The sequence below is a fragment of the Pinus tabuliformis genome, chromosome Q (genome assembly GCF_031772625.1).
Source record: "Pinus tabuliformis cultivar Carrire ecotype Pingquan chromosome Q, CPIR1, whole genome shotgun sequence".
Classification (NCBI taxonomy): Eukaryota; Viridiplantae; Streptophyta; class Pinopsida; order Pinales; family Pinaceae; genus Pinus; species Pinus tabuliformis.
The window spans coordinates 1,352,722,639-1,352,746,072 of record NC_142296.1 but is presented as its reverse complement, the minus strand read 5'-3'; the positions used below and the strand labels follow the sequence as shown (position 1 = coordinate 1,352,746,072).

The 23,434-nt window shown below is 37.0% G+C and overlaps 1 protein-coding gene across 2 annotated transcripts in view; it reads right to left on the bottom strand.

Moving 5' to 3' along the window:
• Positions 1–21,563: 21,563 nt before the first annotated feature.
• LOC149224924 (uncharacterized) overlaps positions 21,564–23,434 on the bottom strand; it is a 74,178-nt gene continuing 72,307 nt past the window's right edge. For both annotated transcript variants that reach the window (XM_089386339.1, XM_089386340.1), the window contains exon 10: positions 21,564–21,964. In XM_089386339.1, the coding sequence (XP_089242465.1) occupies positions 21,926–21,964 (39 nt within the window). In that variant the 3' untranslated portion in view covers positions 21,564–21,925. The remainder of the gene's footprint in view (positions 21,965–23,434) is intronic.

Here is a 23,434-nt window from a genome sequence, read left to right as displayed (position 1 = left end):
AATGAGAAATAACTCCTAAATTCTAAACTTTGACTTATTTAGGAATACTCCAATCCTACTCCTAAATTAAATATTCAAAACTCTAACAAAACAACAAATCATTTTCTAGCATTAACATGGTCAATCCACAATATTGTTAAGCTCTGCTCAATCTCTTCATCTCTTGAGCTCGGTCTAATGCACTTGCATCAGACTTCCCAGGAAGGAAAAATTCATGAGCTCCTGCTCATAAGGTCCTCTACATAGCAACCTTCTACCTGTAGAGTTGCAACACTCATCCATCTAGAATCCTCCATCGAAGGGTCCTTCCACTTCACCAAAAACTCTAGATACTATTTTCTGCTAGTATGCTTTGCAACTCTAGTGTCCAAAATTCTTTCAACTTCTAAACCCTCTTTCATAGGCATTTACTTCATCCAACTTTGTTCACTGAATTCTCCACTGGCCTCATTTGTTGTAGATGCACCTTCATCACCATCTCGGTAGGCATACAAATAAGCCACATTAAAAATAGGTGAGATACCTATGCCTGTAGGTAACTCCAATTCATAAGAATTTGCAGAAAATTTCCTAAGTATCCTGCAAGGTCCTATTTTCTTCATTTTGAGTTTATTATATTCCCCTCTTGGGAATATCTCCTTTCTTAGGTGGGCTAAGACCATGTCCCTTACCTCAAAGTTTATCTCTCTTCTTCTTAAATCTGCGCTTTGTTTGTACTTGTAGTTGTTGTCCTATATCTTTTGTTTTATCTCCTCATGTAAGTCACTCATTGTTGCTACAAAATATTCCCCACCATCGCTCCTCTACTCAAGTTTGCCCAAATCTCTCAGTTCACAAACTCCTCTAGGATGCATTCCATATAAGATTTGAAACGGGCTCTTCCCTGTGCTCCTATTGGGCGAATCATTGTATGCAAACTCAACTTGAGCTAATACACAATCCCACTACTTGAGATGCTCACCTACAAGGCTCCTCAATATGTTTCTGAGACTCTTGTTCAACTCTTTAGTTTTCCCATCATAATGTGGATGATAAGTTGACCTGAAGTTCAAATTTGTTCCAAAATTCTTCCACAAGGTCCTCCAAAAATGTTCGGCGAACCTGGTGTCCTTGTCAAAGATTATACCCTTCGACAAGCCATGCAATCAGATAATCTCATTGAAAAAAAAATTAGCCACATGTGTAGCATCACTACTCTTGCAACAAGGGATAAAATGATCCATCTTTATAAATATGTCGATAACTACAAGTACGAAGTCATTACCTCATTGCATCCTTGGTAAACCCAAAACAAAGTCCATACTCACCAAGTCCCATGGTCTGTTGGGAATGGGCAAATGAGTATATAGTCCAGCATTTTGACTCCTCCCTTTTGCATGCTGACACACTCTACATTTGCTTACATATTTCTGCACATCTTCCCTCATCTTTGGCCATAAATAAAAATGGTCTAGTTGTCCAAGTGTCTTGTCCACACCAAAATGCCCTGTCAATCCTCCATTGTTATTTTCTTGTATCAGATTCTCTCTCATTAAGCAACGAGGAATACATAATTGATTGTTCTTGAACAAAAAACCATCCTGCAACATAAACTCCTTCCATGGGTTGTTATCTCTGCTCACAGGGTTCTTGCATGCTTCAAAGGCCTCTCAAAAATCAACATCATCCTCATACAAGTCCTTCAAATAATCAAAGCCCAAAATTTGTACATGGCACTCCTGCATGATCAAAATCCTCCTGCTCAAAGCATCGACTACCTTGTTCTCTTGTCCACTCACATGTTTCAGAACAAAGGTGAAACTTTGTAGGAATTCCACCCACTTGGCATGCTTATGGTTCAACTTGTGTTGTTGCATTATATACTATAATGCAGAATTGTCAGAGAACAGAACAAACTCCTGAGCATCAAATAGTGTCTCCAATGCTTCAAATCTTGAACCATCGCATAGAATTCCTTGTCATAAGAGGAGTATTTATGTTTTGAATCATTCAACTTCTCGCTGAAATATGCAACAGGTTTACCTTCTTGACTCAATATTACTCCAATGGTGTTTCACTAGCATCATATCTGACTTGGAAAAGTTGATTGAAGTCGAGTAGTTTCAACATCGGTTTCTCAGTGATCTTCTTCTTTAAGAGCTGGAAACTTTTCTCTGTTGTTGTTGTCCAACAAAATGGTTGTCTATCTTTCTTGATCATTTCAACGATGGGTGCACAAATACCATTGAAGTTCTTGATGAACTTTCGATAGAAGCTATCTAATCCATGAAAGCTTCTAACTTCAAAAATGTTCTTGGGTGAAGGCCAACTTACAATCGCCTCTATTTTCTTTGGATCCATTTTCAATCCATCCTTTGAAATGAAAAAGCCTAAATATACCAACTCAAACTTCATGAAAGTACATTTCTTTAGGTTAATCAACAATTTCTCTTGCTACAACCTTTCTAGAACATACCTTACATGCCTAAGGTGTTCTTCCTTTGTTTGGCTGAAAATCAAAATATCATCCAAATAAACAATAACAAACTTACCAACGAACTCCTTCAAGACCTCGTTCATCAACCGCATGAAAGTACTTGGTGCATTTGTTAGTCCAAATGGCATGACCAACCATTCATATAGTCCACCATTGGTCTTGAAAATTATCTTCCACTCGTCCCCTTCTCTGATCTGGATCTGATGGTAACCACTTTTGAAATCAACCTTTGAAAAGTAGGTTGCTCCACTCAAACAGTCCATCATGTCGTCCATCTGTGGCAATGGGAATTTGTATCTAATTGTGATTTTGTTGATTGCTCTAGAATCTATGCACATCCTCCATTCTCCATCTTTCTTTGGACTAAGTACCGCAAGGACAATGCATGGACTCAAGCTCTCCCTTATCAACCCTTTTGTTCAGCAATCCTTAAACCTATTTCCTTATTTCCTCGTTCTCTTTAAGTGTCATTCGATAATCAACTTTATTCGGAAGGCTTGCTCCTAATATTAGGTTTATATGATGGTTGATACTTCTCTTATCTGGCAAATCGTCTACTACGATATCATTAAACTCATGCAGCATCTCTTGAATCTCAATAGATAAATCTACAATTTCAGTGTGTAGAAGTATTACCTTTGGTTTGCAGACCACCACATAGTTGACCTCTTATTTCTCCATTTGTTGCAGAAATTATTTTCCTCCTAATAGTAGTGCTTTCGAGCTACTTGTCCCAATTGTACTCTCCTTTAATGGTACAATAGCATGCTTGATACCATCCTTTTCAAACTTGTGTTGTTCTCTCCATCATGCACCACTTTCCTATCAAATTGCCAAGGTCAACCCAAAAGGAGGTGGCAGACATCCATTGGCATGATGTCACAAACTATCTTATCCTTATATTTTCCTATCTGGAACTCCACTTCACTCTGCTCACTCACCAACAATTGGTGACCTTTCTGCAGCCATGACACTTTATATGGTGTTGGGTGCTTCAACCTTTTCAATCCGAGTTTTTCCACCATTTCTATGGAAACTAGATTGTCAATGCTTCCACTATCAATCACCACTTTGCAACACTTTCCTCTAGCCTTGCAAACAATCCTAAACAAGGTTCTTCTTTGTGTTGGTTCAGCAGTCTCCTTGGTTGGTTTCAACAAGACTTTGTTCATCATTAAAGCTTCTCTCATCTCTGGTACATTTTTTGCCACATGTGCATGTGCCTCTTCTGCTTCTGGTTGAGCTACATATGCATCTCTCTACCCTACTTTCTCATTCTCAGGACACTCAAAATATTTGTGACCCAGCTATCCACATTTATAACACTGATAGACAGTCTCTTTTCCTCTTCCTATATCTCTACCTCTCTGATAAGGTCTTCCTCCTCTGGAGTCACCTTCTCTCTCTCGTTTCCCTTGTTGCCTTGGGTTAATTACATCATTCTTTTGAGCTGGAGTCTTCCCCCTTCTATTTTTCTGTCCTTTTCCTCTAGCAAAACCATGACCTCTACCTGAATTTTGCTTCCTTGTTATCTTCTCTTCTTCCTTCAAGGAAAACGGATATGCTTCTTCCATCATCCTGGGAGAAAGAATGTCGATTTCATCCTGAATCTCCAGCTTCAAATCATTAATGTACCTTGTTGTTTTTGTTGACACCTAATCTTCATGATTGGGGGAATTTGTAAATAAATAAATCAGGAATGTGAACAGTCATCGGGAGATGAACTAAACAATCACTCCTAATGTATATAACAATAACCTACCTATGGAATAATCAGACGAATCAGTTTTTCTGCCTTTGGAGAGTTACTGCCTGGCCTGACATGGTATCAGAGCTAGTTCTAAAAATAGTTGTAACTCCCTTCATCTCTGCCACTGCCTCTATCCTGAGCATTGCCTCTGTCCTGAGTGCAGCCACTGCCTCTGTCCTGAGCGCTGCCACTGCCTCTGTCCAGAGCGCTGCTCTGCCTCTGCGTCTGTCGCTCTATGAACAGTCAGAGCCATGTCATAAACGTTTCAAAAAAAAAAGGGCGCTATTCCTCCTTTGATTATTCTGTGTACATTCCGTTGGAGAAACGGTTTGCTGCGCTACGTGAATGAATCGATTGGGTTAATTTTCCAGACATTGGCTCTCTGGAAACTGCAGCTGTAGACCTGAGCATTTCCTTGGAATGCAAAGATCGATATTCTGTCCTTCTTCGTTATGCATATTGATGGCGTCTCTCTGCCTCACCGGTGGTGAATCGTGATTTATGTAAGAGTTGTAGCTGTGTGAAGATTTGAAGCGGATGAAGGCGATGGTATTTCAATGTGCATAAACCGTGGACTGTATTAATGTGCATAAACCATAAACCGTGGACTGTATTAATGCGCATAAACCATAAACCGTGGACTATATTAATGTGCATAAACCGTGGAAACGACAGTCTTTCCATATATTGTGGTTTGCTCACACTAATTATATTGTGGCTCTCAGCCTTACCCAGTGGGAAGGCGCTTCTTCAACGTGGGTCTTCATCCACATCCGGGTAAGATCATACTCCGGTTGGGTGTTCTTTGGCTGAAAGTGGAAGACTTAGATCGTAGGTTCTTTCGGAGGCTTTGCAAAATTGAAGAGAGAGAGAAGACGAGCGGTTGTCTTCAACCAAGCGACTTGCAGTTTTCACAGGACAATCGTAGCCATGTCTGGGAGAAAGAAGGTTGTAGGGTGCACTTTGGGTGCTCCATTTTGAAAGTGCTAGTTTTGTTTTATGGTATCATGATTCAAAGTCAAAGATTAGTGTCTACGTTTTGTCCCAGAAATTTATAAGGTGAAACCGAGTTTGCATCATTGTAATAAGTATTCAGATAATCTTGTAAGTATTGAAGTTATTATATGAGTGAATGTATGGATGAACATCTGGTATTATTCTGGATGCTTTTATCTAACATTAGAGGGATTTGAAGAAAATATAGTGCATAAAGTTGTAGCGTAAGGAAGAGATTTGAAATCCTTTGAGAATGCCTTTTTGAGTGCAATTTCACTGTACATCAGTAGAAGTTTTTTTATCAGCAAAAGTTTCCTCATAATCGACCCCTTCCTTCTGTGAAAAACCTTTTGCCACAAGCCTAGCTTTGTGCTTGTCAAGTAAGCATCAGCTTTGTACTTGTTCTTGTAGACCCACTTGCAGCCAATTGGTTTGGTTCCAAATGGAGGATCAACCAACTTCCAAGTGCCATTCTTTATGAGGGCATCATACTCCTTTTGCATCGCTTCTTTCCATTCATCATGAGAAGCAGCTTCTTTGAAGGAAGTTGGTTCAAAAGAGACTGTGTTCCTTGCTCATAAAGAAAAGCATCTTGCTCAAGATTCTACAAGAGGAAGAGGTGGACGAAGAGGAAGAGGAAGATACTTCAGAGGCAGGGGGGGCAGACATTCTCAAGGAGAAAAAGCAGATCTGCATTGCATTCGCTGCAAACGAAATGGATCACATGATGCTTCTACATGCAAGCTACCATGGGACAAAATTGAGCAGAAAAGAAACCAGCAGAAAGGTAAAACTGATGATACAGACAAAGGTAAAGCACCTGAATCCGCTCACTATATTGAGGCACAATGTAACATTGGAGTAAATGAAGATTTGCTTAATGCTTCACTTGCTTCTTCGAAAAATGATTGGTTGCTTGATTCAGGAGCAACCTGTCATATGACTCATAGAAAAGATTTTTTTGAAGATTTCACTGACAATGTTGATGGAGCAGTATACTTTGCAGATCAGTCAAAAATCAAGCCATCAGGGCTTGGCACAATCAGGCTTAAACTGCCTGGTCTTCCATACTTTCTTGTGGATCATGTTCTATATCTCCCACAGCTCAAGAGAAACTTGTTGTCCTTGGTCCACATCCACCAGCAAGGTCACTCCATTCATATGTTTGATGGCAAGCTTGAGGTAAGAAAAGCATCTGACCACTCACTTGTCATGAGGGGAATAGAAGAAGAAAGGCTTCTCAAACTGCAAGGAACCTCTGCTCATGCACAACATTTCTCATATATCTCTCATCATGAAGAAGGTACACTTCCATCAAGTTTATTATGGCATGCTAGATTTGGACATTTAAACTATGACAGTGTCCGCTTATTGAAGAAAAATGGTGTTGCTGGTTTGCCTACAATTCCTAGGAAACATAAGCAATGTGATGCTTGCATTCTAGGAAAGCATAACAAACAGTCTTTTCATGATTCACATTCAAGAGCACATAGAAAGCTTGAACTCATTCATTCAGATTTATGTGGTCCAATGCCTATTCCTTCTGCAAATGGAAATAAATATATCATGACATTTATTGATGATTACACCAGAATGTGTTGGGTTTATTTATTGAAGAACAAATCTGATGCCTTTCAAACATTCAAGAATTTTCATAAATGGATTGAAAATGATGCACAATCTCATATTGGGTCTATTCGCACTGATAATGGAAAAGAATATACATCAAATGAATTTGAAAACTATCTTCGCCAACATGGGATCAAACATCAAACAACTGTTCCTTATAATCCACAACAGAATGGTGTAGCTGAAAGAATGAATAGAACAATCTTGAATATGGTACGATCCATGCTTTTCTTCAAAAATGTAAAGATAATGTTTTGGGTTGATGCTGTTCTATGTGCTGCATATATAAAGAATAGATGTCCATCTAATGCTATAAGAAACAAGACTCCTTATGAATTGTGGTATGGACATGTTCCTTCGGTAAAACATCTCAGGATCTTTGGTTCCACCTGTTATGCTTTGATACCAAAGGTACATAGAAACAAACTTGGTGCTAGAAGTCGTAAGTGTATCTTCCTGGGGTATTCAAACACCTCCAAAGCATATCGTCTGTATGATGAAGTAAATAAAAAGTTTGTTGTATCTAGAGATGTAATTTTTCTTGAATCATCCAAATCTGACAATGTTGTTGAGCGGCAACTTGATCGCTTGGATAGATTCACAAAAACGAAATCATTTCAAGAGTTTGATAATCAGATTCCACATCTTGAAGGGGGGATTCCTATACTAGAACAACATGTGGAATCTTCTTCTGAAGAACAATCTCCTCTGCATGAAACTCCAACAACGAATGATGCTTTAAGTGATGTAATTGATAGAATTGGAAGACTCAATCTTGATTCAGTCCCAACTCAATCAACAGAGCAGCCTGGACCATCTCAGAAAGGTCCCCCAAAGAGGCTGACAAAGACACTTGAAAGTGTTCATCTTGATGAAATTGGAAAAACAGGAACCAGAAATTCAAACCGACAAAATGGAGGTGATGTAGATGACTCTAATTCACCTGTTGATATGGATGTTACTTATGATTGTGAATTGAACTTGTCTACAGATTTTGAACCAACTTCCTTCAAAGAAGTTGCTTCTCATGATGAATGGAAAGAAGCGATACAAAAGGAGTATGATGCCCTCATAAAGAATGGCACTTGGAAGCTGGTTGATCCTCCATTTGGAACCAAAACAATTGGCTGCAAGTGGGTCTACAAGAACAAGTACAAAGCTGATGGCTCACTTGACAAGCACAAAGCTAGGCTTGTGGCAAAAGGTTTTGCACAAAAGGAAGGGGTCGATTATGAGGAAACTTTTGCCCCCACAGCAAAATGGGCCACCATCCGGACACTCTTTGCACTAGCAACTCATAACGGTTGGAAAGTCCATCAAATGGATGTAAAAACTGCATTCTTGAATGGAGATCTAAAAGAGAATGTTTTTATGTCCCAGCCTGAAGGATTTGCTGTGAAATGACATGAACATAAAGTATGCAAACTTGTGAAGACCTTGTATGGCCTCAAACAAGCACAGCGAGCCTGGTATGAAAAACTAACTGAGCATCTTCTGAAACTCAACTTCAATCATTTTGATCTTGATGATGCAACTTTATTTGTCAAGAAAGTTGGCAAAACAGTTGTGTATCTTGTGGTATATGTAGATGATATTTTAATGACAGGGAACAATGAAAGCTACATTGCATCCATAAAGAAGGAATTGGGGAAAAGTTTTGAAATGACTGATTTGGGCTATGTTCATTACTATCTTGGCATTGAAATAACCCAACATCCAAAATCCATATTTCTTTCTCAAAAGAAATACATTGGAGATTTGTTAAACAGATTTGGCATGACAGAGTGCAATCCTCTTTCTACTCCAATGGAACAAAACTTAAAGCTCACATCTATTGAAGGAAAGGAATTTGAGGATGCAACAAAGTATAGACAGCTTGTAGGAAGTCTCATCTACCTCACTACTACCAGACCAGACATTTAATTTACTGTTGGAATCCTCTCCAGGTTCATGCAAAAGCCTTGTGAGGGACATTGGTCTGCTGCAAAAAGAGTTCTAAGGTACTTGAAGGGAACTCGAGATCTTGGAATCAAGTATACACAGGTGGACGACTTCAGCTTGATTGGATACTCTGATTCAGACTTCGATGGAGACAAAGAAACTAGGTATCTACTTCAGGATATGCTATGAGTCTTGGATCAAGAGCTGTCTCCTGGAGATCACACAAACAATCAATTCCAGCAGATTCCACAACAGAAACAAGTTACGTGGCAGCAGCTGAAGCAACGAAAGAAATTGTGTGGCTCAGGAAAATTCTTGAAGATTTGCAGGTAAAACAAGTACAATCAACTCCACTCATGATTGATAACACCTCTGCAATAAAGTTGGCTAAGAATCCAAAGTTCCATGATCGAACAAAGCATATCAATACTAAATATCATCTGATTAGACATCATGTTGAGGCCAAAACAATCCATCTCCGTCATTGTTCCACAAATGAGCAAATTGCAGACATCTTCACCAAAGCACTTGGAAAGGAAAAGCTTGAACGATTCAGAATGATGCTTGGACTCACCAACATCCCTTCATATTAAGGGGGGGAATGTTGACACCTAATCTTCATGATTGGGGGAATTTGTAAATAAATAAATCAGGAATGTGAACAGTCATTGGGAGATGAACTGAACAATCACTCCTAATGTATATAACAACAACCTACCTATGGAATAATCAGACGAATCAGTTTTTCTGCCTTTGGAGAGTTACTGCCTGGCCTGACAGTTTTCTTCAAGGTGTCTTCTACATAACCTGCCCTCAAATTCACCTTGTAAAACTCTTCGGTATACTCTCTGACTATCAGCAACCTTTGCTTGAAGTTATGCATCTGCCTGTAGAGGGATAGCTAATAGTCTTTCGGCAAAAAATTCCCCTTCATCTTCACTATCATCCTATCCCAAGTCTCTATAAATAGTTTCCCTCGTTTTCTCTTTTCAGCCTACACATTGTCCCACCACAATGCAACATGAACTTTCAACCTAGTTACAACAAATTTTACCCGCTTGTCTTCTTCAATCTCCTCATACTCAAAATACATGTCTAATTCACTAATCCAATCTATCAAATTCTCAGCTACTAGACTACCATCATAGGTGGACAATTCAAGTTTTCGTCTTGAACTCGAGCTTAACACCGACCTCAATAATTTAACTTTCGGAGCTTCATCCACAGGTGTTTCTCTTTCTACTCCAGCTTCCTCCTATGATCCGTTATCATCTCCAGCCTCAGGATCTCGCTGCCTACCTGCCTCCATGGCCTCTAAACGAGCTTGTAGCCTTTGTATCTCTTCCTAGAGTTTTGCATTAGCTATGGGTCTCCCTCCTCGACCTCGTGCTCTCCTTGCTCGCATATCCATCTCCCTATGTTGTAGACAACAACACCAATGTCAAACACTACTCTGATACCATAAACGGGTAGCAATGGACAGACCAAAAGGAGTCTTAGAAGCCAAAATGCAATCCACAAAATTATGCTTGTAGGCACTACGAAATAATTTTGTAACGCTCCTTAAAAATCTATTTTTCAAATTTTAGGAAGGTGAAATGACTCGCCCCTCTACAAAATTGATTCTACACAGTCTTGACTCGTCTCCCAACTCAAGGAATGTTCCCCCCTCACCTTTCCTTGTCAACAATTACGCTCTCACTCCAAACTAATGGTTTGCGTTCCAATCAAAAGGGCGTGACAACATTTGAAACAATGGTTCTTTGTTTTAACACTCGGCTCAATATACACCCACAGTAACGATGATTCTCAAATCCCCAAGTACTGGTACAGTCTCAGTTTCCAAGATTAAAGCATTAAAGCACTCAGAGAATCCATGGGTCATAGAAATAGACAGACACATAAACAACTCCAGTGCAATGTCTAAGTTTGACAGGCATATATCATTTCAGAAATGGTCACGGCACATTCAAAATCTTAAATAAATGCATGCACAGTTCGATTGGAACCAGATGAGAGAAAAAATGAACATAGATTTATGAATAATATACAGATGCAAAACCTTACTTTCATTTACTTCAAACATACATACTCGAAGGCAATAGAAGAGCGCTCCTCCTCCCATTCGAAGTCCCTTTTATTCACAAACTTGAGAAAATGGTTTGATTCCCCTTCTCTCCCAAATGAGGGAAGTCAAAAAGACAATTATGTGAGTTAATCATTACAATGAGAAATAACTCCTAAATTCTAAACTCTTCGACTTATTCAGGAATACTCCAATCCTACACCTAAATTAAATATTGAGAACTCTAGCAAAATAACAAATCATTTGCCAGCATTAACATGTGGTCAGTCCACCACATTGTTAAGTTCTGCTCAATCTCTTCAACTCTCGAGCTCAGTCTAATGCACCTGCATCACCCTCACACAAGCTCACTTATTCTCTATCTTCAGCTCCAATGCAAGTTAAACTTCCTAACTTATTTTCATGGATTTGGAGGACTTGTAATCCCTGGGAGCCAATGGGCATGCTCTAGATAGTTTTATTTTAGTTTTTCCAAAAACTAATAAAAGAGTCAAAGACATAAAAATCTCTCCAAGGTTGTGATCCAAAATGAACTATAAAAAAGGCTTGTGTAAAGAAATCTAGTTAAAGGAAGTTGATATCACTTGAAACAAAAAATAAGCTATAAATGGGTATTTTAGATGTTGGACATGATTTGCCTACAGGGACTTGATGTTATCTTCCCCAAATCATAATGTTGAATTAGCAAGGAGTCCCCTTAATTCTTTTTTAGGGAGCAAGAAGTAGAATATTTAGTGGCCCACTTGGAGCAAGGTGTCAAATAGCATCAACATTTGATAGAAAGAATGGATTCCCTTAAAAGAAGAGATCCCTAAAGGAGGAGAAATGTTTAGCATCTAGACAATACGCTAGATAAAGATGAAGCATTAGTTAACCCTATGAAGCAAGATGTGTTGATATTCTCACCTCCAAAGCTGAGTATGTAAGGAAAATTTTCATATTAGAGTGAGAAAGGAATGGAATCATGTCATTATAAAATATTTTATAACGAGTGAATCACCTCTGATGGAGGATTAAGTCACTGACAAAGAGTGGGTTGAAGTGAAAAGAAAAAGGGAAAAGTAAGACCATGATTTTGGCTATATGTATCTTCAATCAAGAAAGAGAAAGACATTTGATTATTTATTTGAATCATAAATTTGAAGCAAGCTAAGGCACCATAAATTTTAATAAATGTAATGTGTACATCAACTTTATAATGTTTAGATATAAAAATATAATTTTTTTATCAAAAAAAAATATATTACGTATCTTTAAAAATTAAATATACCTCACATCAATATTTTTTCAAATCACCAATTACTTTTATATATAGAGAAACATTAATAACTCCCACAAAATATTAATGTGAAATGATTTCTTTCCCAACAAAAACAAATAAATCATAACTAAATTTTTTCCACAATAACAAAGAATTTCACAGCAAAAACAAACCAATCATAACTAAAACTTTTCCAAAATAACAAAGAATTCATGAATTCAATGAATATAGTATTTCATAAACCACCATTACTTCACAATGGTTGCCAATGTGAAATTATTTCTCGTAACTCGCAATTCTTATTTTTATATTTTATATAAAAAATAATTAACACAAAGAAATCATGTTAGCATAGGGAATTGTACTTATCTAACATTGTTTGATGATTTCAAAGTAATAATGTGTTTTTATACTGGTATTCAAAATGCAATGTTTTTATATGATGCTGATAAATTTCACATTTGACTAGGGTATCTCATTTAAGATAAGTGCAATAAAGTATGCCAAGACGCTTTAAACTCATGGCATTGTAAATGGATAGGAATATAAAGTTATCACTAGTATGTGAAAGACAAATTGTCAAAGGAATATAAAGTTGTCACAATTATGTGAAAGACAAATGGTCAAATTTGCATTTTTAAAAATGGGTATAAATTAATTATAATTAAAATATTTATATTTATAACATATTTTTATTATAATTAATTAAAAAAATATTAAATAATAATAATGAAAAAATAAATTATACATCTTTCTTAACAAAAAAAATTCCAAAAATCCATCCAAATAATAGATATAAATCTAATTTATATCTAATAATAATAGATAAAATCTAACTTATAATAAAAAGAATAATAGATATAAATCTAATTTATATTAATACTACAGCTGTTTGCAGAGTTTGGTATCATCTGCAGGTTCAATGGTCTATGGCCTAGCACAGCAGATCTGTACCAATGGATTCACGCAAATTGGACCAACAATTGCAAGGTTCTTCTCTGTTCAAAAGGCTTCTTTATAACACTGTTTGTTGACAGTGAGGATTACCAAAGAGTCTTAACTGAAGGCCCATGGTTTTGGAATTCTACGGGTCTGTTCCTAACTCCGTGGTTCCCAGAGTTCGATCCTTCCACAGCAGTCATCACCAAACTCCTGATCTGGGTTAGACTTCCTAACCTTCCGGCGCATTTATGGAACTTTGCTGTATTTGAAGCTATCGGCAACTCCTTAGGTCGCTTCCTCAACACAGATACCTCAAGAGGGCTAAAAGGAATTTATACCTACGCCAGAATCTGCGCAGAAATAGACATAAGCAAAGGACTTCCTGATCAGATCATTCTCAAAATAGGAGATTTCCATTGGACTCAACCTCTGGATTTCGAGAATACAGCCTTTCATTGCCGAAATTGTCATCTCACAGGGCACCTTCAAAGTTCGTGTCCTTCAATGCCTTTCCAAAAAAAGAAAGCCAAGTCCAAGCCAAAATCCAAAAGCTGGAAACCTCATGATCCTCCCCCAATGGATGTCTTTTCCAGCTCAGATGAAGAGGACGAGGAGGAAGATGAGGAAGTCATGGATGAAATGCCAGTTCAGGTTTCACCTTCGGTTCGTCACGAGGAAGCAACAGTCCCTCCCATTTCTCAGAAACGAACTCATGAGTCTGCTCCTTCGGATTCAGACAAGGAGCTTTCGCCTTCAGCCCAACGCAGTTTACAAATCGTGCAAGACCAACAGTGTCCAAATGGTTGGGTCAAAGTTGGTAAAAAGAAAGGGAAAAAAGGTCGACCAAATGATTCCACCCTCGCTGTGTAAAATCTTTGGTTTTGTTCGTGCGTCCCTCTTCTTTTAGTTTCTTTCTGTTCAGCTTTGTTTTCGTCCTATCTTCTCTTGGGAGCCGAGGTGGATATCTTATCCTTTCCGGCTGCCCCTTCTGTCTGCGGGGATCTGTAACAGATCCTTCTAGTTTCCCAGTGTTCTTTTCTCAGGTCTTTTGGTCTATGCCGCCCTGCGTGGTGTGCTGTCCATTCTTTTTAGTCTTCGGACGCTCGGCCTGCTGTTCAGCGGCCCGTTGGCTGCAGTTGCAGCTGATTTGTATTATATTTTCCTTTTAATACAAAATTCTGACTTACACAAAAAAAAAATTATATTAATACTAATAAATATAAATCTTAAAAGTAATAAATATAAATTTAATTTATAAAATGAATTATTTTATTATGTTAAATAATTGTAACATCTTGATCATATACTTTTAATATATTCTTCGAGATTAAATTTATATAAAAGTAGAATTATAATGTTTAATAAATAAATAAATTTTTCCTGTGATTTTAATAATATTTTATAACATATAATAATAATAAAGATAATTATATTTAAGTGGAAAGAAACTCTAAGCAAAGATGTAACATTGTTGTAAAATTAAATTTTCAAGATTATGTTTTTTTTCGATCAATTTTGGTTTTATTACTTCTTCAAAAATCTAATGATTATATCGTGATTTCTATTGTAGCCTCTCCTCACCTCACTCTGACCAGATTTTTTGGGTGAGGAGAGGACTACTCCAAGACACATTTACAAAAAACAAGAGCTTGACAACATAACATAGAGAGACTAAGTACATATCTTTGATACAAAAAGACTGGAATATAATCCATCCAAAAACCACTAAGTTGTCTCGGCATTATGGTACCATATTTGCTCCATCATTCAATCCTCCTAGTGGACCATGACCCCTATGCACATGGAACTCCAAATGATCAATTCTTGCTTCCAAATCATTCATTTTTTCCCAAATACGGTGGATATTGCGCTTCAAGGAGAGAAGACGATCAAGGATTTCTTCTTGAGAGTTCTGCAAGTCGTTGATATAAGCAGTCAACTCAATTTTGTCCTCGAGACAGTTCCTGTGAAGCCCATTGACAAAATCCGCAAGAGGCCTAACTGCTCCACTACCAGCTCCAATGATGGGGCTTGATCAGCCTGCCCCAAATCTCCAACTGGACCCCTCTCGTCCTCTAGACCATCGTCCATATCCCCGTCATCATCCATGATGGGAGGTTGGGGCAAAGGTCATGGCTCTCTTCGTTGCCCGCCTCCCCCCAGCAAGCCCTGCCACGTTGTCATTCCATACCTACACTCAACCACATACCACCCAAGACCAAAGAATTTGGCAAGAGAGGTGCCTAGGTAGCTGGAAATATCCTAGCACTCTCATCCAAATACAATATACAACCCCCAGTCGACACAACAACTCTCCTAGATGAAATAGCACAGACCTCCTTAACCCCAAGATTGAAAATATTGTTGCACAGACGCTTTCCCATCGTAAAAGCCCCACCCACAAAGAGCTTCAAAATCCAAAGAACACGGACAACAAACTCCTATTCCTGATTATCTTCCCCTACAAAATTCGAATTTTCACAAAGAACGTAGAATAGGACTAAGAAGAGGGGTCCTCAAACAATAAACTCCCCTGCCTCAGCTCCACAAGTAACAATACGACTGACACAGGTTATGAAGGCTACACAACTAGAGAGGTAGCCCCCCAACATCGAGTCCCACTGAACAACCAAGATGACTACCCAAGACACCAATATCATTGTCACTTTCAAACAAAAATACCTCCCTCGAAAACAAGGTAAATTACCACAGAAGCTTGGACTAGACTTACTCCTAGCGTTGTCACTACTCCTAAATGCCAACCAATACCAAGACAATAACCCCCGCCATACACTTTCCTTGTTTCCATATTTAGCATACACAACCAACAGATGATTAAAGTGAATCCACTTACATTTGACAAGAAATACGCTTCTAGTCGAAGACGAAGGCACTGCCTCTTGAACATAGACCGCCCAAGTAGCTGGAAATATCCCAGCACTCCTCTCATCCAAATACAATATACAAACCCCAATCGACACAACAACTCTCCTCGATGAAATATCACAGACCTCCTTAACCCCAAGATTGAAACTATTGTTGCAAAGACACTTTCCCATCGTAAAAGCCCCACCCACACAAATCTTCAAAATCCAAAGAACATAGACAAAAAACTCCTTTTCCTGATTATCTTCCCCTACAAAATTCGACTTCTCACAAAGAGCACCACCGCAAAGAACGTAGAACAAGACTAAGAAGAGGGGTCCTCAAACAATAAACTCCCCCGCCTCGGCTCCACAAGTAACAATACGATTGACACAAGCTATGAAGGCTACACAACTAGAGAGGTAGCCCCCCAACATTGAGTCCCACTGAACAACCAAGATGACTACCCAAGACACCAATATCATTGTCACTTTCAAACAAAAATACCTCCCTTGAAAACAAGGTAAATTACCACAGAAGCTTTGGACTAGGCTTACTCCCAGAGCTGTCACTACTCCTAAACGCCAACCAATACCAAGACAATAACCCCTGCCATACACTTTCCTTGCTTCCATACTTAGCATACACAACCAATAGATGATTAAAGTGAATCCACTTACCTTTGACAGGAAATACGCTTCTAGTCGAAGACGAAGGCACTGCCTCTTGAACATAGACCGCCCACAGGGCTTTCGAACTAGAAATCTGTACTAACAAACTCTGCCTTGACGAATAGCCCACCAACTTTTCACTAGGGTCCCAAACCCGGGATTGAAAGCTCAAAATCTCCCTATGAAAATTACTCATGACCTCAGTCTCGTTGTCGCAGATTCTCCTTGGGTCACCATCCACCAAAAGACTACTCACACAACCCTTCCAAAGCCCTCGATGAGGCCTCCAATCCATAGAGTATCAGTTCATCTCCCACGGTATACCAACCCACCACACCAGAACTGCCCACAAACAATTATTCCCCAATGTTCCCTTTTCCAAGTGAGTTCGCCTTGACAGATGTGCCACAATGTGTGAGCTTTTATGTAGCTATACCTCATTGATTACCTTATTTTATCACCCCATCGAGGTTTTTCAAGATTATGTTAAAAAGAAGGATAATAATGAAAAAAATATGTAAAGCACATACATTTGATATCAATGAATCAGAAATTTATGCTGACATAATAACCAAGAAAAAAAATAATTTTTGGAAGTTTGAATTAATGACATGGAAGTCACACCACATCAGGATGGATTGTGTCCCCAAAGATATTATTTGATTGTAGGGTATCCAGTGACTAGTCAAATCTTATATCTCTATAAAACTGAAAATGAAATTATTAATTTCCAAAATAGGTCACTGGAGAAAGCATCATGTAGTAAGAGTTATACAATAGTCGCTTTTTCATAAAACAAAATTAATTTTAAGAAAGTGAATTGGACATAGCTTGAGGTTGGTGGAGAAATGTTGTTATCTTTCTCATGCGAAATCAATTTTATCTGTCAAAACATGTTTCATCTCATAATAAGTATATTATTGTAATATAATTTCATATTGAGTATATTGTATTATCTGTCAAAACATGTTTCTTGTCATAATAAGTATATTATTGTAATATAATTTCATATTGAGTATATTTCTTATCTTTCTTATCTGTCAAAACATGTTTCATATTATTATCCCTACCGCAAGGTAGTGGATATTGCAATGGGTTTTTGTAATGACTCATGGTAAATAGATAAATAAAAGTTACATATCAGTTACAAAAACTGATTCTTGAATTACGTAAAAGCTTAGATAATGGAAGAAGCTTTGGATAACTTACCCTCCAACCACCGCACCCTTCAAGAAAGATATAGCTGATCTCTTGGGATGGTGACGGCAAGAAGGACTGCGAGGTTTTAGGGATAGGTGGCGCAAGAAAAAACAATTCGGTTAACTTGAAAGCATTCCGCCGAGTTTATTTGAAAAAAAGAATCTGAGGATAGGTGGGCAAGAAAACAATTCGGTTAACTTGAAAGCATTCCGCCGAGTTTATTTGAAATAAAGAATCTGACAAAGTGGCTGCTTCGGTCGAATGAGCTCACCGGAGCTTTGCCGCCGGAGATTGGAAACTGTGTGACTCTGTCGCGCTTGCGTCTTGGGAATAATAGAGATTGGAGGATGTTCTCAGCTTAAAATGCTGGATCTTCAGGGAAATCGACTAGGCGGTGAACTTCCGAGGGCTCTTGGGTTCTTGCACGGTTTGCAAGTCGTTGATTTGTCTGCTAATGAATTGACCGGGCTGATTCCGGCAAATCTTGGAAATCTGGTTGCCCTGACTAAGCTTACTTTGAATGGAAATGCTCTGTCTGGTGCTATACGATGGGAGATCAGCCGGTGTACCAATTTGCAGTTACTAGACTTGAGCTTAAATCGATTTTCAGGGCAAATTCCTCCAGAAATGGGAAAAATGCAAGCGCTGGAAATTGCATTGAATTTGAGCTGGAACAATCTTTCCGGCTCCATTCCGGCACAATTTTCCGGTCTTACTAAATTGGCATCTTTAGATCATTCCCACAATTTGCTCTCTGGAAATTTATCTGCTCTTGCTCAGCTTCAGAATCTTGTTTTCTCAACATTTCTTTCAACGATTTTTCCGGGTCTGCAGACTTGAGTTCAGATATGCAAGTTAACAAGACCTCAGCATGCGCTATGGCGACGAAGATATCGAAGGAAAGAGAGATAAGTTGACCTCGTGTAGCACTCTTTGTTTATGCGCAGTAAAAGAATGTTTAAATTATATGTTTTCTTAGTAGAGAATTTGTTAATGCATGCAGATAGAAATGATTATTTGATGTATTTTCTTGGTGAAGAAAACACATGATAATGCATGCGGTGAAAGATTATCATTATGGCTGTTATTTACGAAGATTTATCTTGGAAAATAGGAACCTGGTCTTGGTTCTTTCCTTGGTTTACATGAGCTAACGAGTTAGAACTCTTAAAGAGAGTTATGCATTAGTAAACATTGTGGAGGTCAAACAGTATTATTTGGGTATATATATGCTAGTTAGCTAGTATGTTATGCGTACTCATGCATATGAGTAGATGTTAAAGGATCTCTTTAGATGTTGATTATTGTTTGAATATTATTGTAACTAATCTTGTTGCCAAGATTGCTGATGACTGCATTGACAGTAGATGTTGATTATTGTTTGAATAATATTGTAACTAATCTTGTTGCCAAGATTGTTGAGGACTGCATTGACAGTAGATGTTGATTATTGTTTGAATAATATTGTAACTAATCTTATTGCCAAGATTGTTGATCACTGCATTGACAGGAAACGATGGCAGATGGTGCCAAGGAAAGTGATGTTTAACATTATGGCAGGAAAAAGGATTTTTCGTCCATGCAGATGAAGTCAAGCTGCAGTATTGTCCATTGCTAGAACAATTATGCCACAAGGAATGTTGCATGTGGCGGTATGTGAATAAAAGATTACATGTAAATTGTATTAGCTTTTAGCTAGTTATGTGACAGCTTAATGATAATTCATTGTAAAGATTTTAAGACAATGGTTAAGGGATGGAATCCCTTACAAACCATTGAGTGAGGGGTGAAAACCCTCACGAGCGTTTAATAATAAGATTAAACGTTTGCTGGTTTTCACCCTACGGGGTTTCCAGGGTATATCTGTGTTCTATGGTGTGATTGATGTGATTGCCTTATGTGTCTGTTGATAATGATGGGTCCTTAACGATGATGGTTCTTTATTTGATGTAACAACCATAATGTCTTAGTACATGATTATCTAACATGGTTAAGGATATCAAGAAATGGATGCATGGATTCATGAGACAGTTTTTGCTATTACAGTGATGGTTAAAGGTTATGCAATGGTTATGAAATTTACAGTATTTGATGGCAATTTACTTGATGTGCTAATGAATAGTATATCTAATGGTTAGTGATGATTTGTGGAGTTGTGAGTTGATTAATTACTTGTGGTAATTGTATAAAAAAAATTCTAACTCCCTACTTTTACATGCGAGGTTACCGGGGTATGTGACAGTTTTTTATCAAACCCATATTAGTTTGGGTTTGACCAAAAACATTTACAAAAAAATCTCTAATATAACATTACACATTGAAATATATGATTTTTTTTAAATAATTTAATTTATTTATGTTCAATTTGATTGACTATCAAATTGAACATGATATTGCCCTTTGTCTCTATTAATGTGCCCATTACCTCCATTAATTAATCAACTAGAAGTACATAGATCACATCAAGAGGTGTAGGATAGGCATTTAGATACAATTTGTTTTGGGAAGATGATAAAATTATTGCTAATAAGTATAGCTATTTTATATTCCTATTTATAAAAATGGCTAATGATTAATATAATCGAATAAAAATATATATTATTTAAAATTACATACATAATTTAAAATGATTATTTAAAATCACATATGTATTTAAAAAGATTTATTAATGGTATGTGAGCGATATATTTTTATTTTTACATTATATTTTTAAGTGGTAGAGGTCACTTAGGTCTTTGTGCGAGCTTAACCACATGATAGATTTTACACTATTAATGAATGGAAAATATTAAAAATAATAAGATGGTTGTAATACGAATAAATATAAAATTTCTCATATTTACAAACCAAGGTATAATAGAAATTTATGATAGGACTTCTATACCTTAGTATAATAATAAGATTTTCATAAGACCATATCTACAAACTATAAAAAAGCCAAATATAAACTATTAATAATTATTTCTATGTTGCAATACAAATAATATTAATTTACAAAATTTAATAATACATTTAATTACAATTTAAAATTAATTTAATTATAACATTTTAAAAATTTTAATCTTTGTATTTTTATTATTTTCTATTTTAATTTAGCTATATTTAAATTAAGAAACAAAAACTGACTACTATGTAGCTATAGCCATTGTAATAAAATTTCATATTGAGTATATTATTGTAATAGCTTCAAACTATCTTGTGTAAAATTCCCTTAAATATACCTTATACCTTCTGATAAATGGCATGGTCAAATGAAATCTGGGTAATCTAAATAACCACCTTATTGAGCCTCGATGTAACCAGAATGAACGCCCATTACAATAAAATATATTTACCGGCAAGGTCCTCTAGATTCTAGCACATCAAGGCTGCTAGAACACACACTATCTCCCAAACAGAGACACGCACAACATATATTAACTGTCCTGCAAACTGTTGAAGTGTAACATAATATCCAACAGTAACGTATAGCAGCAGCTTTAGCTCAGAGAAGTGCATATAACAATGGTTATCAGCACAGTTTATGAGATGATTGTCTAACTCAGCATACCTCTGTATTAGTGAAAGTTTCAGAAAAGCACAAGAGAGATGTGCAACTACTTAGCCTTCGTGTTTCTTTCATCCTTATTTAGCACTTACGTAAGTGTGCAATAAGGAAAATTGGGATTGAGGATTACCCACTTATCATAGTCAATGTCTACTGGATTTTAAAATGTCTCTCAACGACAACCTTTTAATGGGTAAGATTTCAAGAACCAAATAACAGAAGATTAATTTCGGCAAAGAAAATGGTTTATGGTTTTTCAGATTACAAAACTCTACACTCGTACAGTTTCAATCCAGATCAAAGCAAAATGATGTTATCTTTTGCAAAATTCAGCCTTATCTGACCAAGTTACAAAGGCATGGTACAAAATGACTTTTTTTTTATACACCAAAGCAGTCCGCTTCACACCATACAAACACTGAACCATATTTATGCACTAAGGAAATGCAAATAGGATATGAAGATTTCGGAGGGAGTAAGAAAACTGCTAATGTTATTCACAAAATAAAATATTGAATCCCGCCACAGCTGTTATGCTTCATCATCCATGCTGTTGAAACATTAGAAGGGATCTAATGAATTAAAGATCGTCCACGCTTCCTGTTTCACAATTTCAGAACTTTGGTTACAAGGCGATATTTTCTGCATGTTATATCTATTCAGTCCTCTGCAATTTCATGAACATTGCTCAAAGTCAAAGTCAGCCTGCCTCCGTTCTTTTGATTTTCTAATGACTAGTGTTTTCTTTCCCAAACAAATTGTTTTCTACGAAAATAGTTATGATATTATTATTTACATTTCATGCAATGCATTACAAATTAAAACCAACACCAAATAAGAATAAGAAGACATCACATCTCTTTTAGGAGGCATGTCACATAGAAACCTGTTTACGCTTCAAAAAGGAACATTACGTTTTTATTCAGGGAAAAATCCAAATTGTCAATGTAACAATCAAGTAACCATTTTGTGAAAGCATTTCAAATGGTTCCCAGGTTGATATTATATATATATAAATCTGACTAAAAGGAATTTTCTATTGATCGATTGCAAAATGGTTGGGAATATCTTACTTTAGATGTATCACCATGGGAAAAAGGTACTTGGTGATGCAGGAGCATCAATAGCATGATTACGGGTAAATCAATAATCTCAGATAAGGATGATGATGTAGGGGAAGTAAAAGATACAGTGGATGATTATTCTTTTATATGAATTTTAACCATGTTTATGTTTTGCAGGCACAAATGAAGAAGATTATAGATGACAGAGGGAGAAGACGAAAGAAGACCTAAGATGAGGACAAGGTGCAAAGAAGATGAAGATGGCACCAGAGTGCATGTTGAAATCATGATTACTCATTAACTAGGAGTATGATGAAATAACTACTACTTGTGATAATATAATGGGATTTAGAATCAGGTAGACTAATTCTAAAATATCTACGCACAATGGGATTTAGAATCAGGTAGACTAATTCTAAAATATCTACGTATGAATAGAGATGAGGAGAAATGACGGCAGTTAAGGATGAAGATTTGGTTGAAAGATTCATGGAAGATTTTAAGAGTTATTATTGGAGATAATTATGGAGATTGTTGAACGAAGAAATATAGTCATAGTTATGGCAATGGTTGAACTTAAGAAATAGTTGTTATGGTCACTTATTATTATTATATATAAGACCAATGTACACTAAATGAAACACACGGGAAGGGTTTGTTAGTATAATTCCCCTTCGAGGGATTTTGAACATAACCTGTGGTGTCCCTTGCTTCGTATTTTTTCTTTGTTTATGTTTTGTTTGTTTCCACGGTGGCTCTGATTTCATCTGTTGGAAAGATGGGTCAAGCTTTTGGACATTCATCGGCTACATTTGCAGTAAGTAGACTGAGATATATCTACAGTCCTATAGACGCCAGAAATTTAAATACCGATGAGATTACTTGAACCCATGGAAATTATGATAAAAAGTAAACTGCTGGACCCCCCTTTAATTTTGAGACAGAACGGGTGACTGTCATTTCTAAGTATTATTTTTTCCCTGTAAAACCTTTAGGTTAAGGGTAA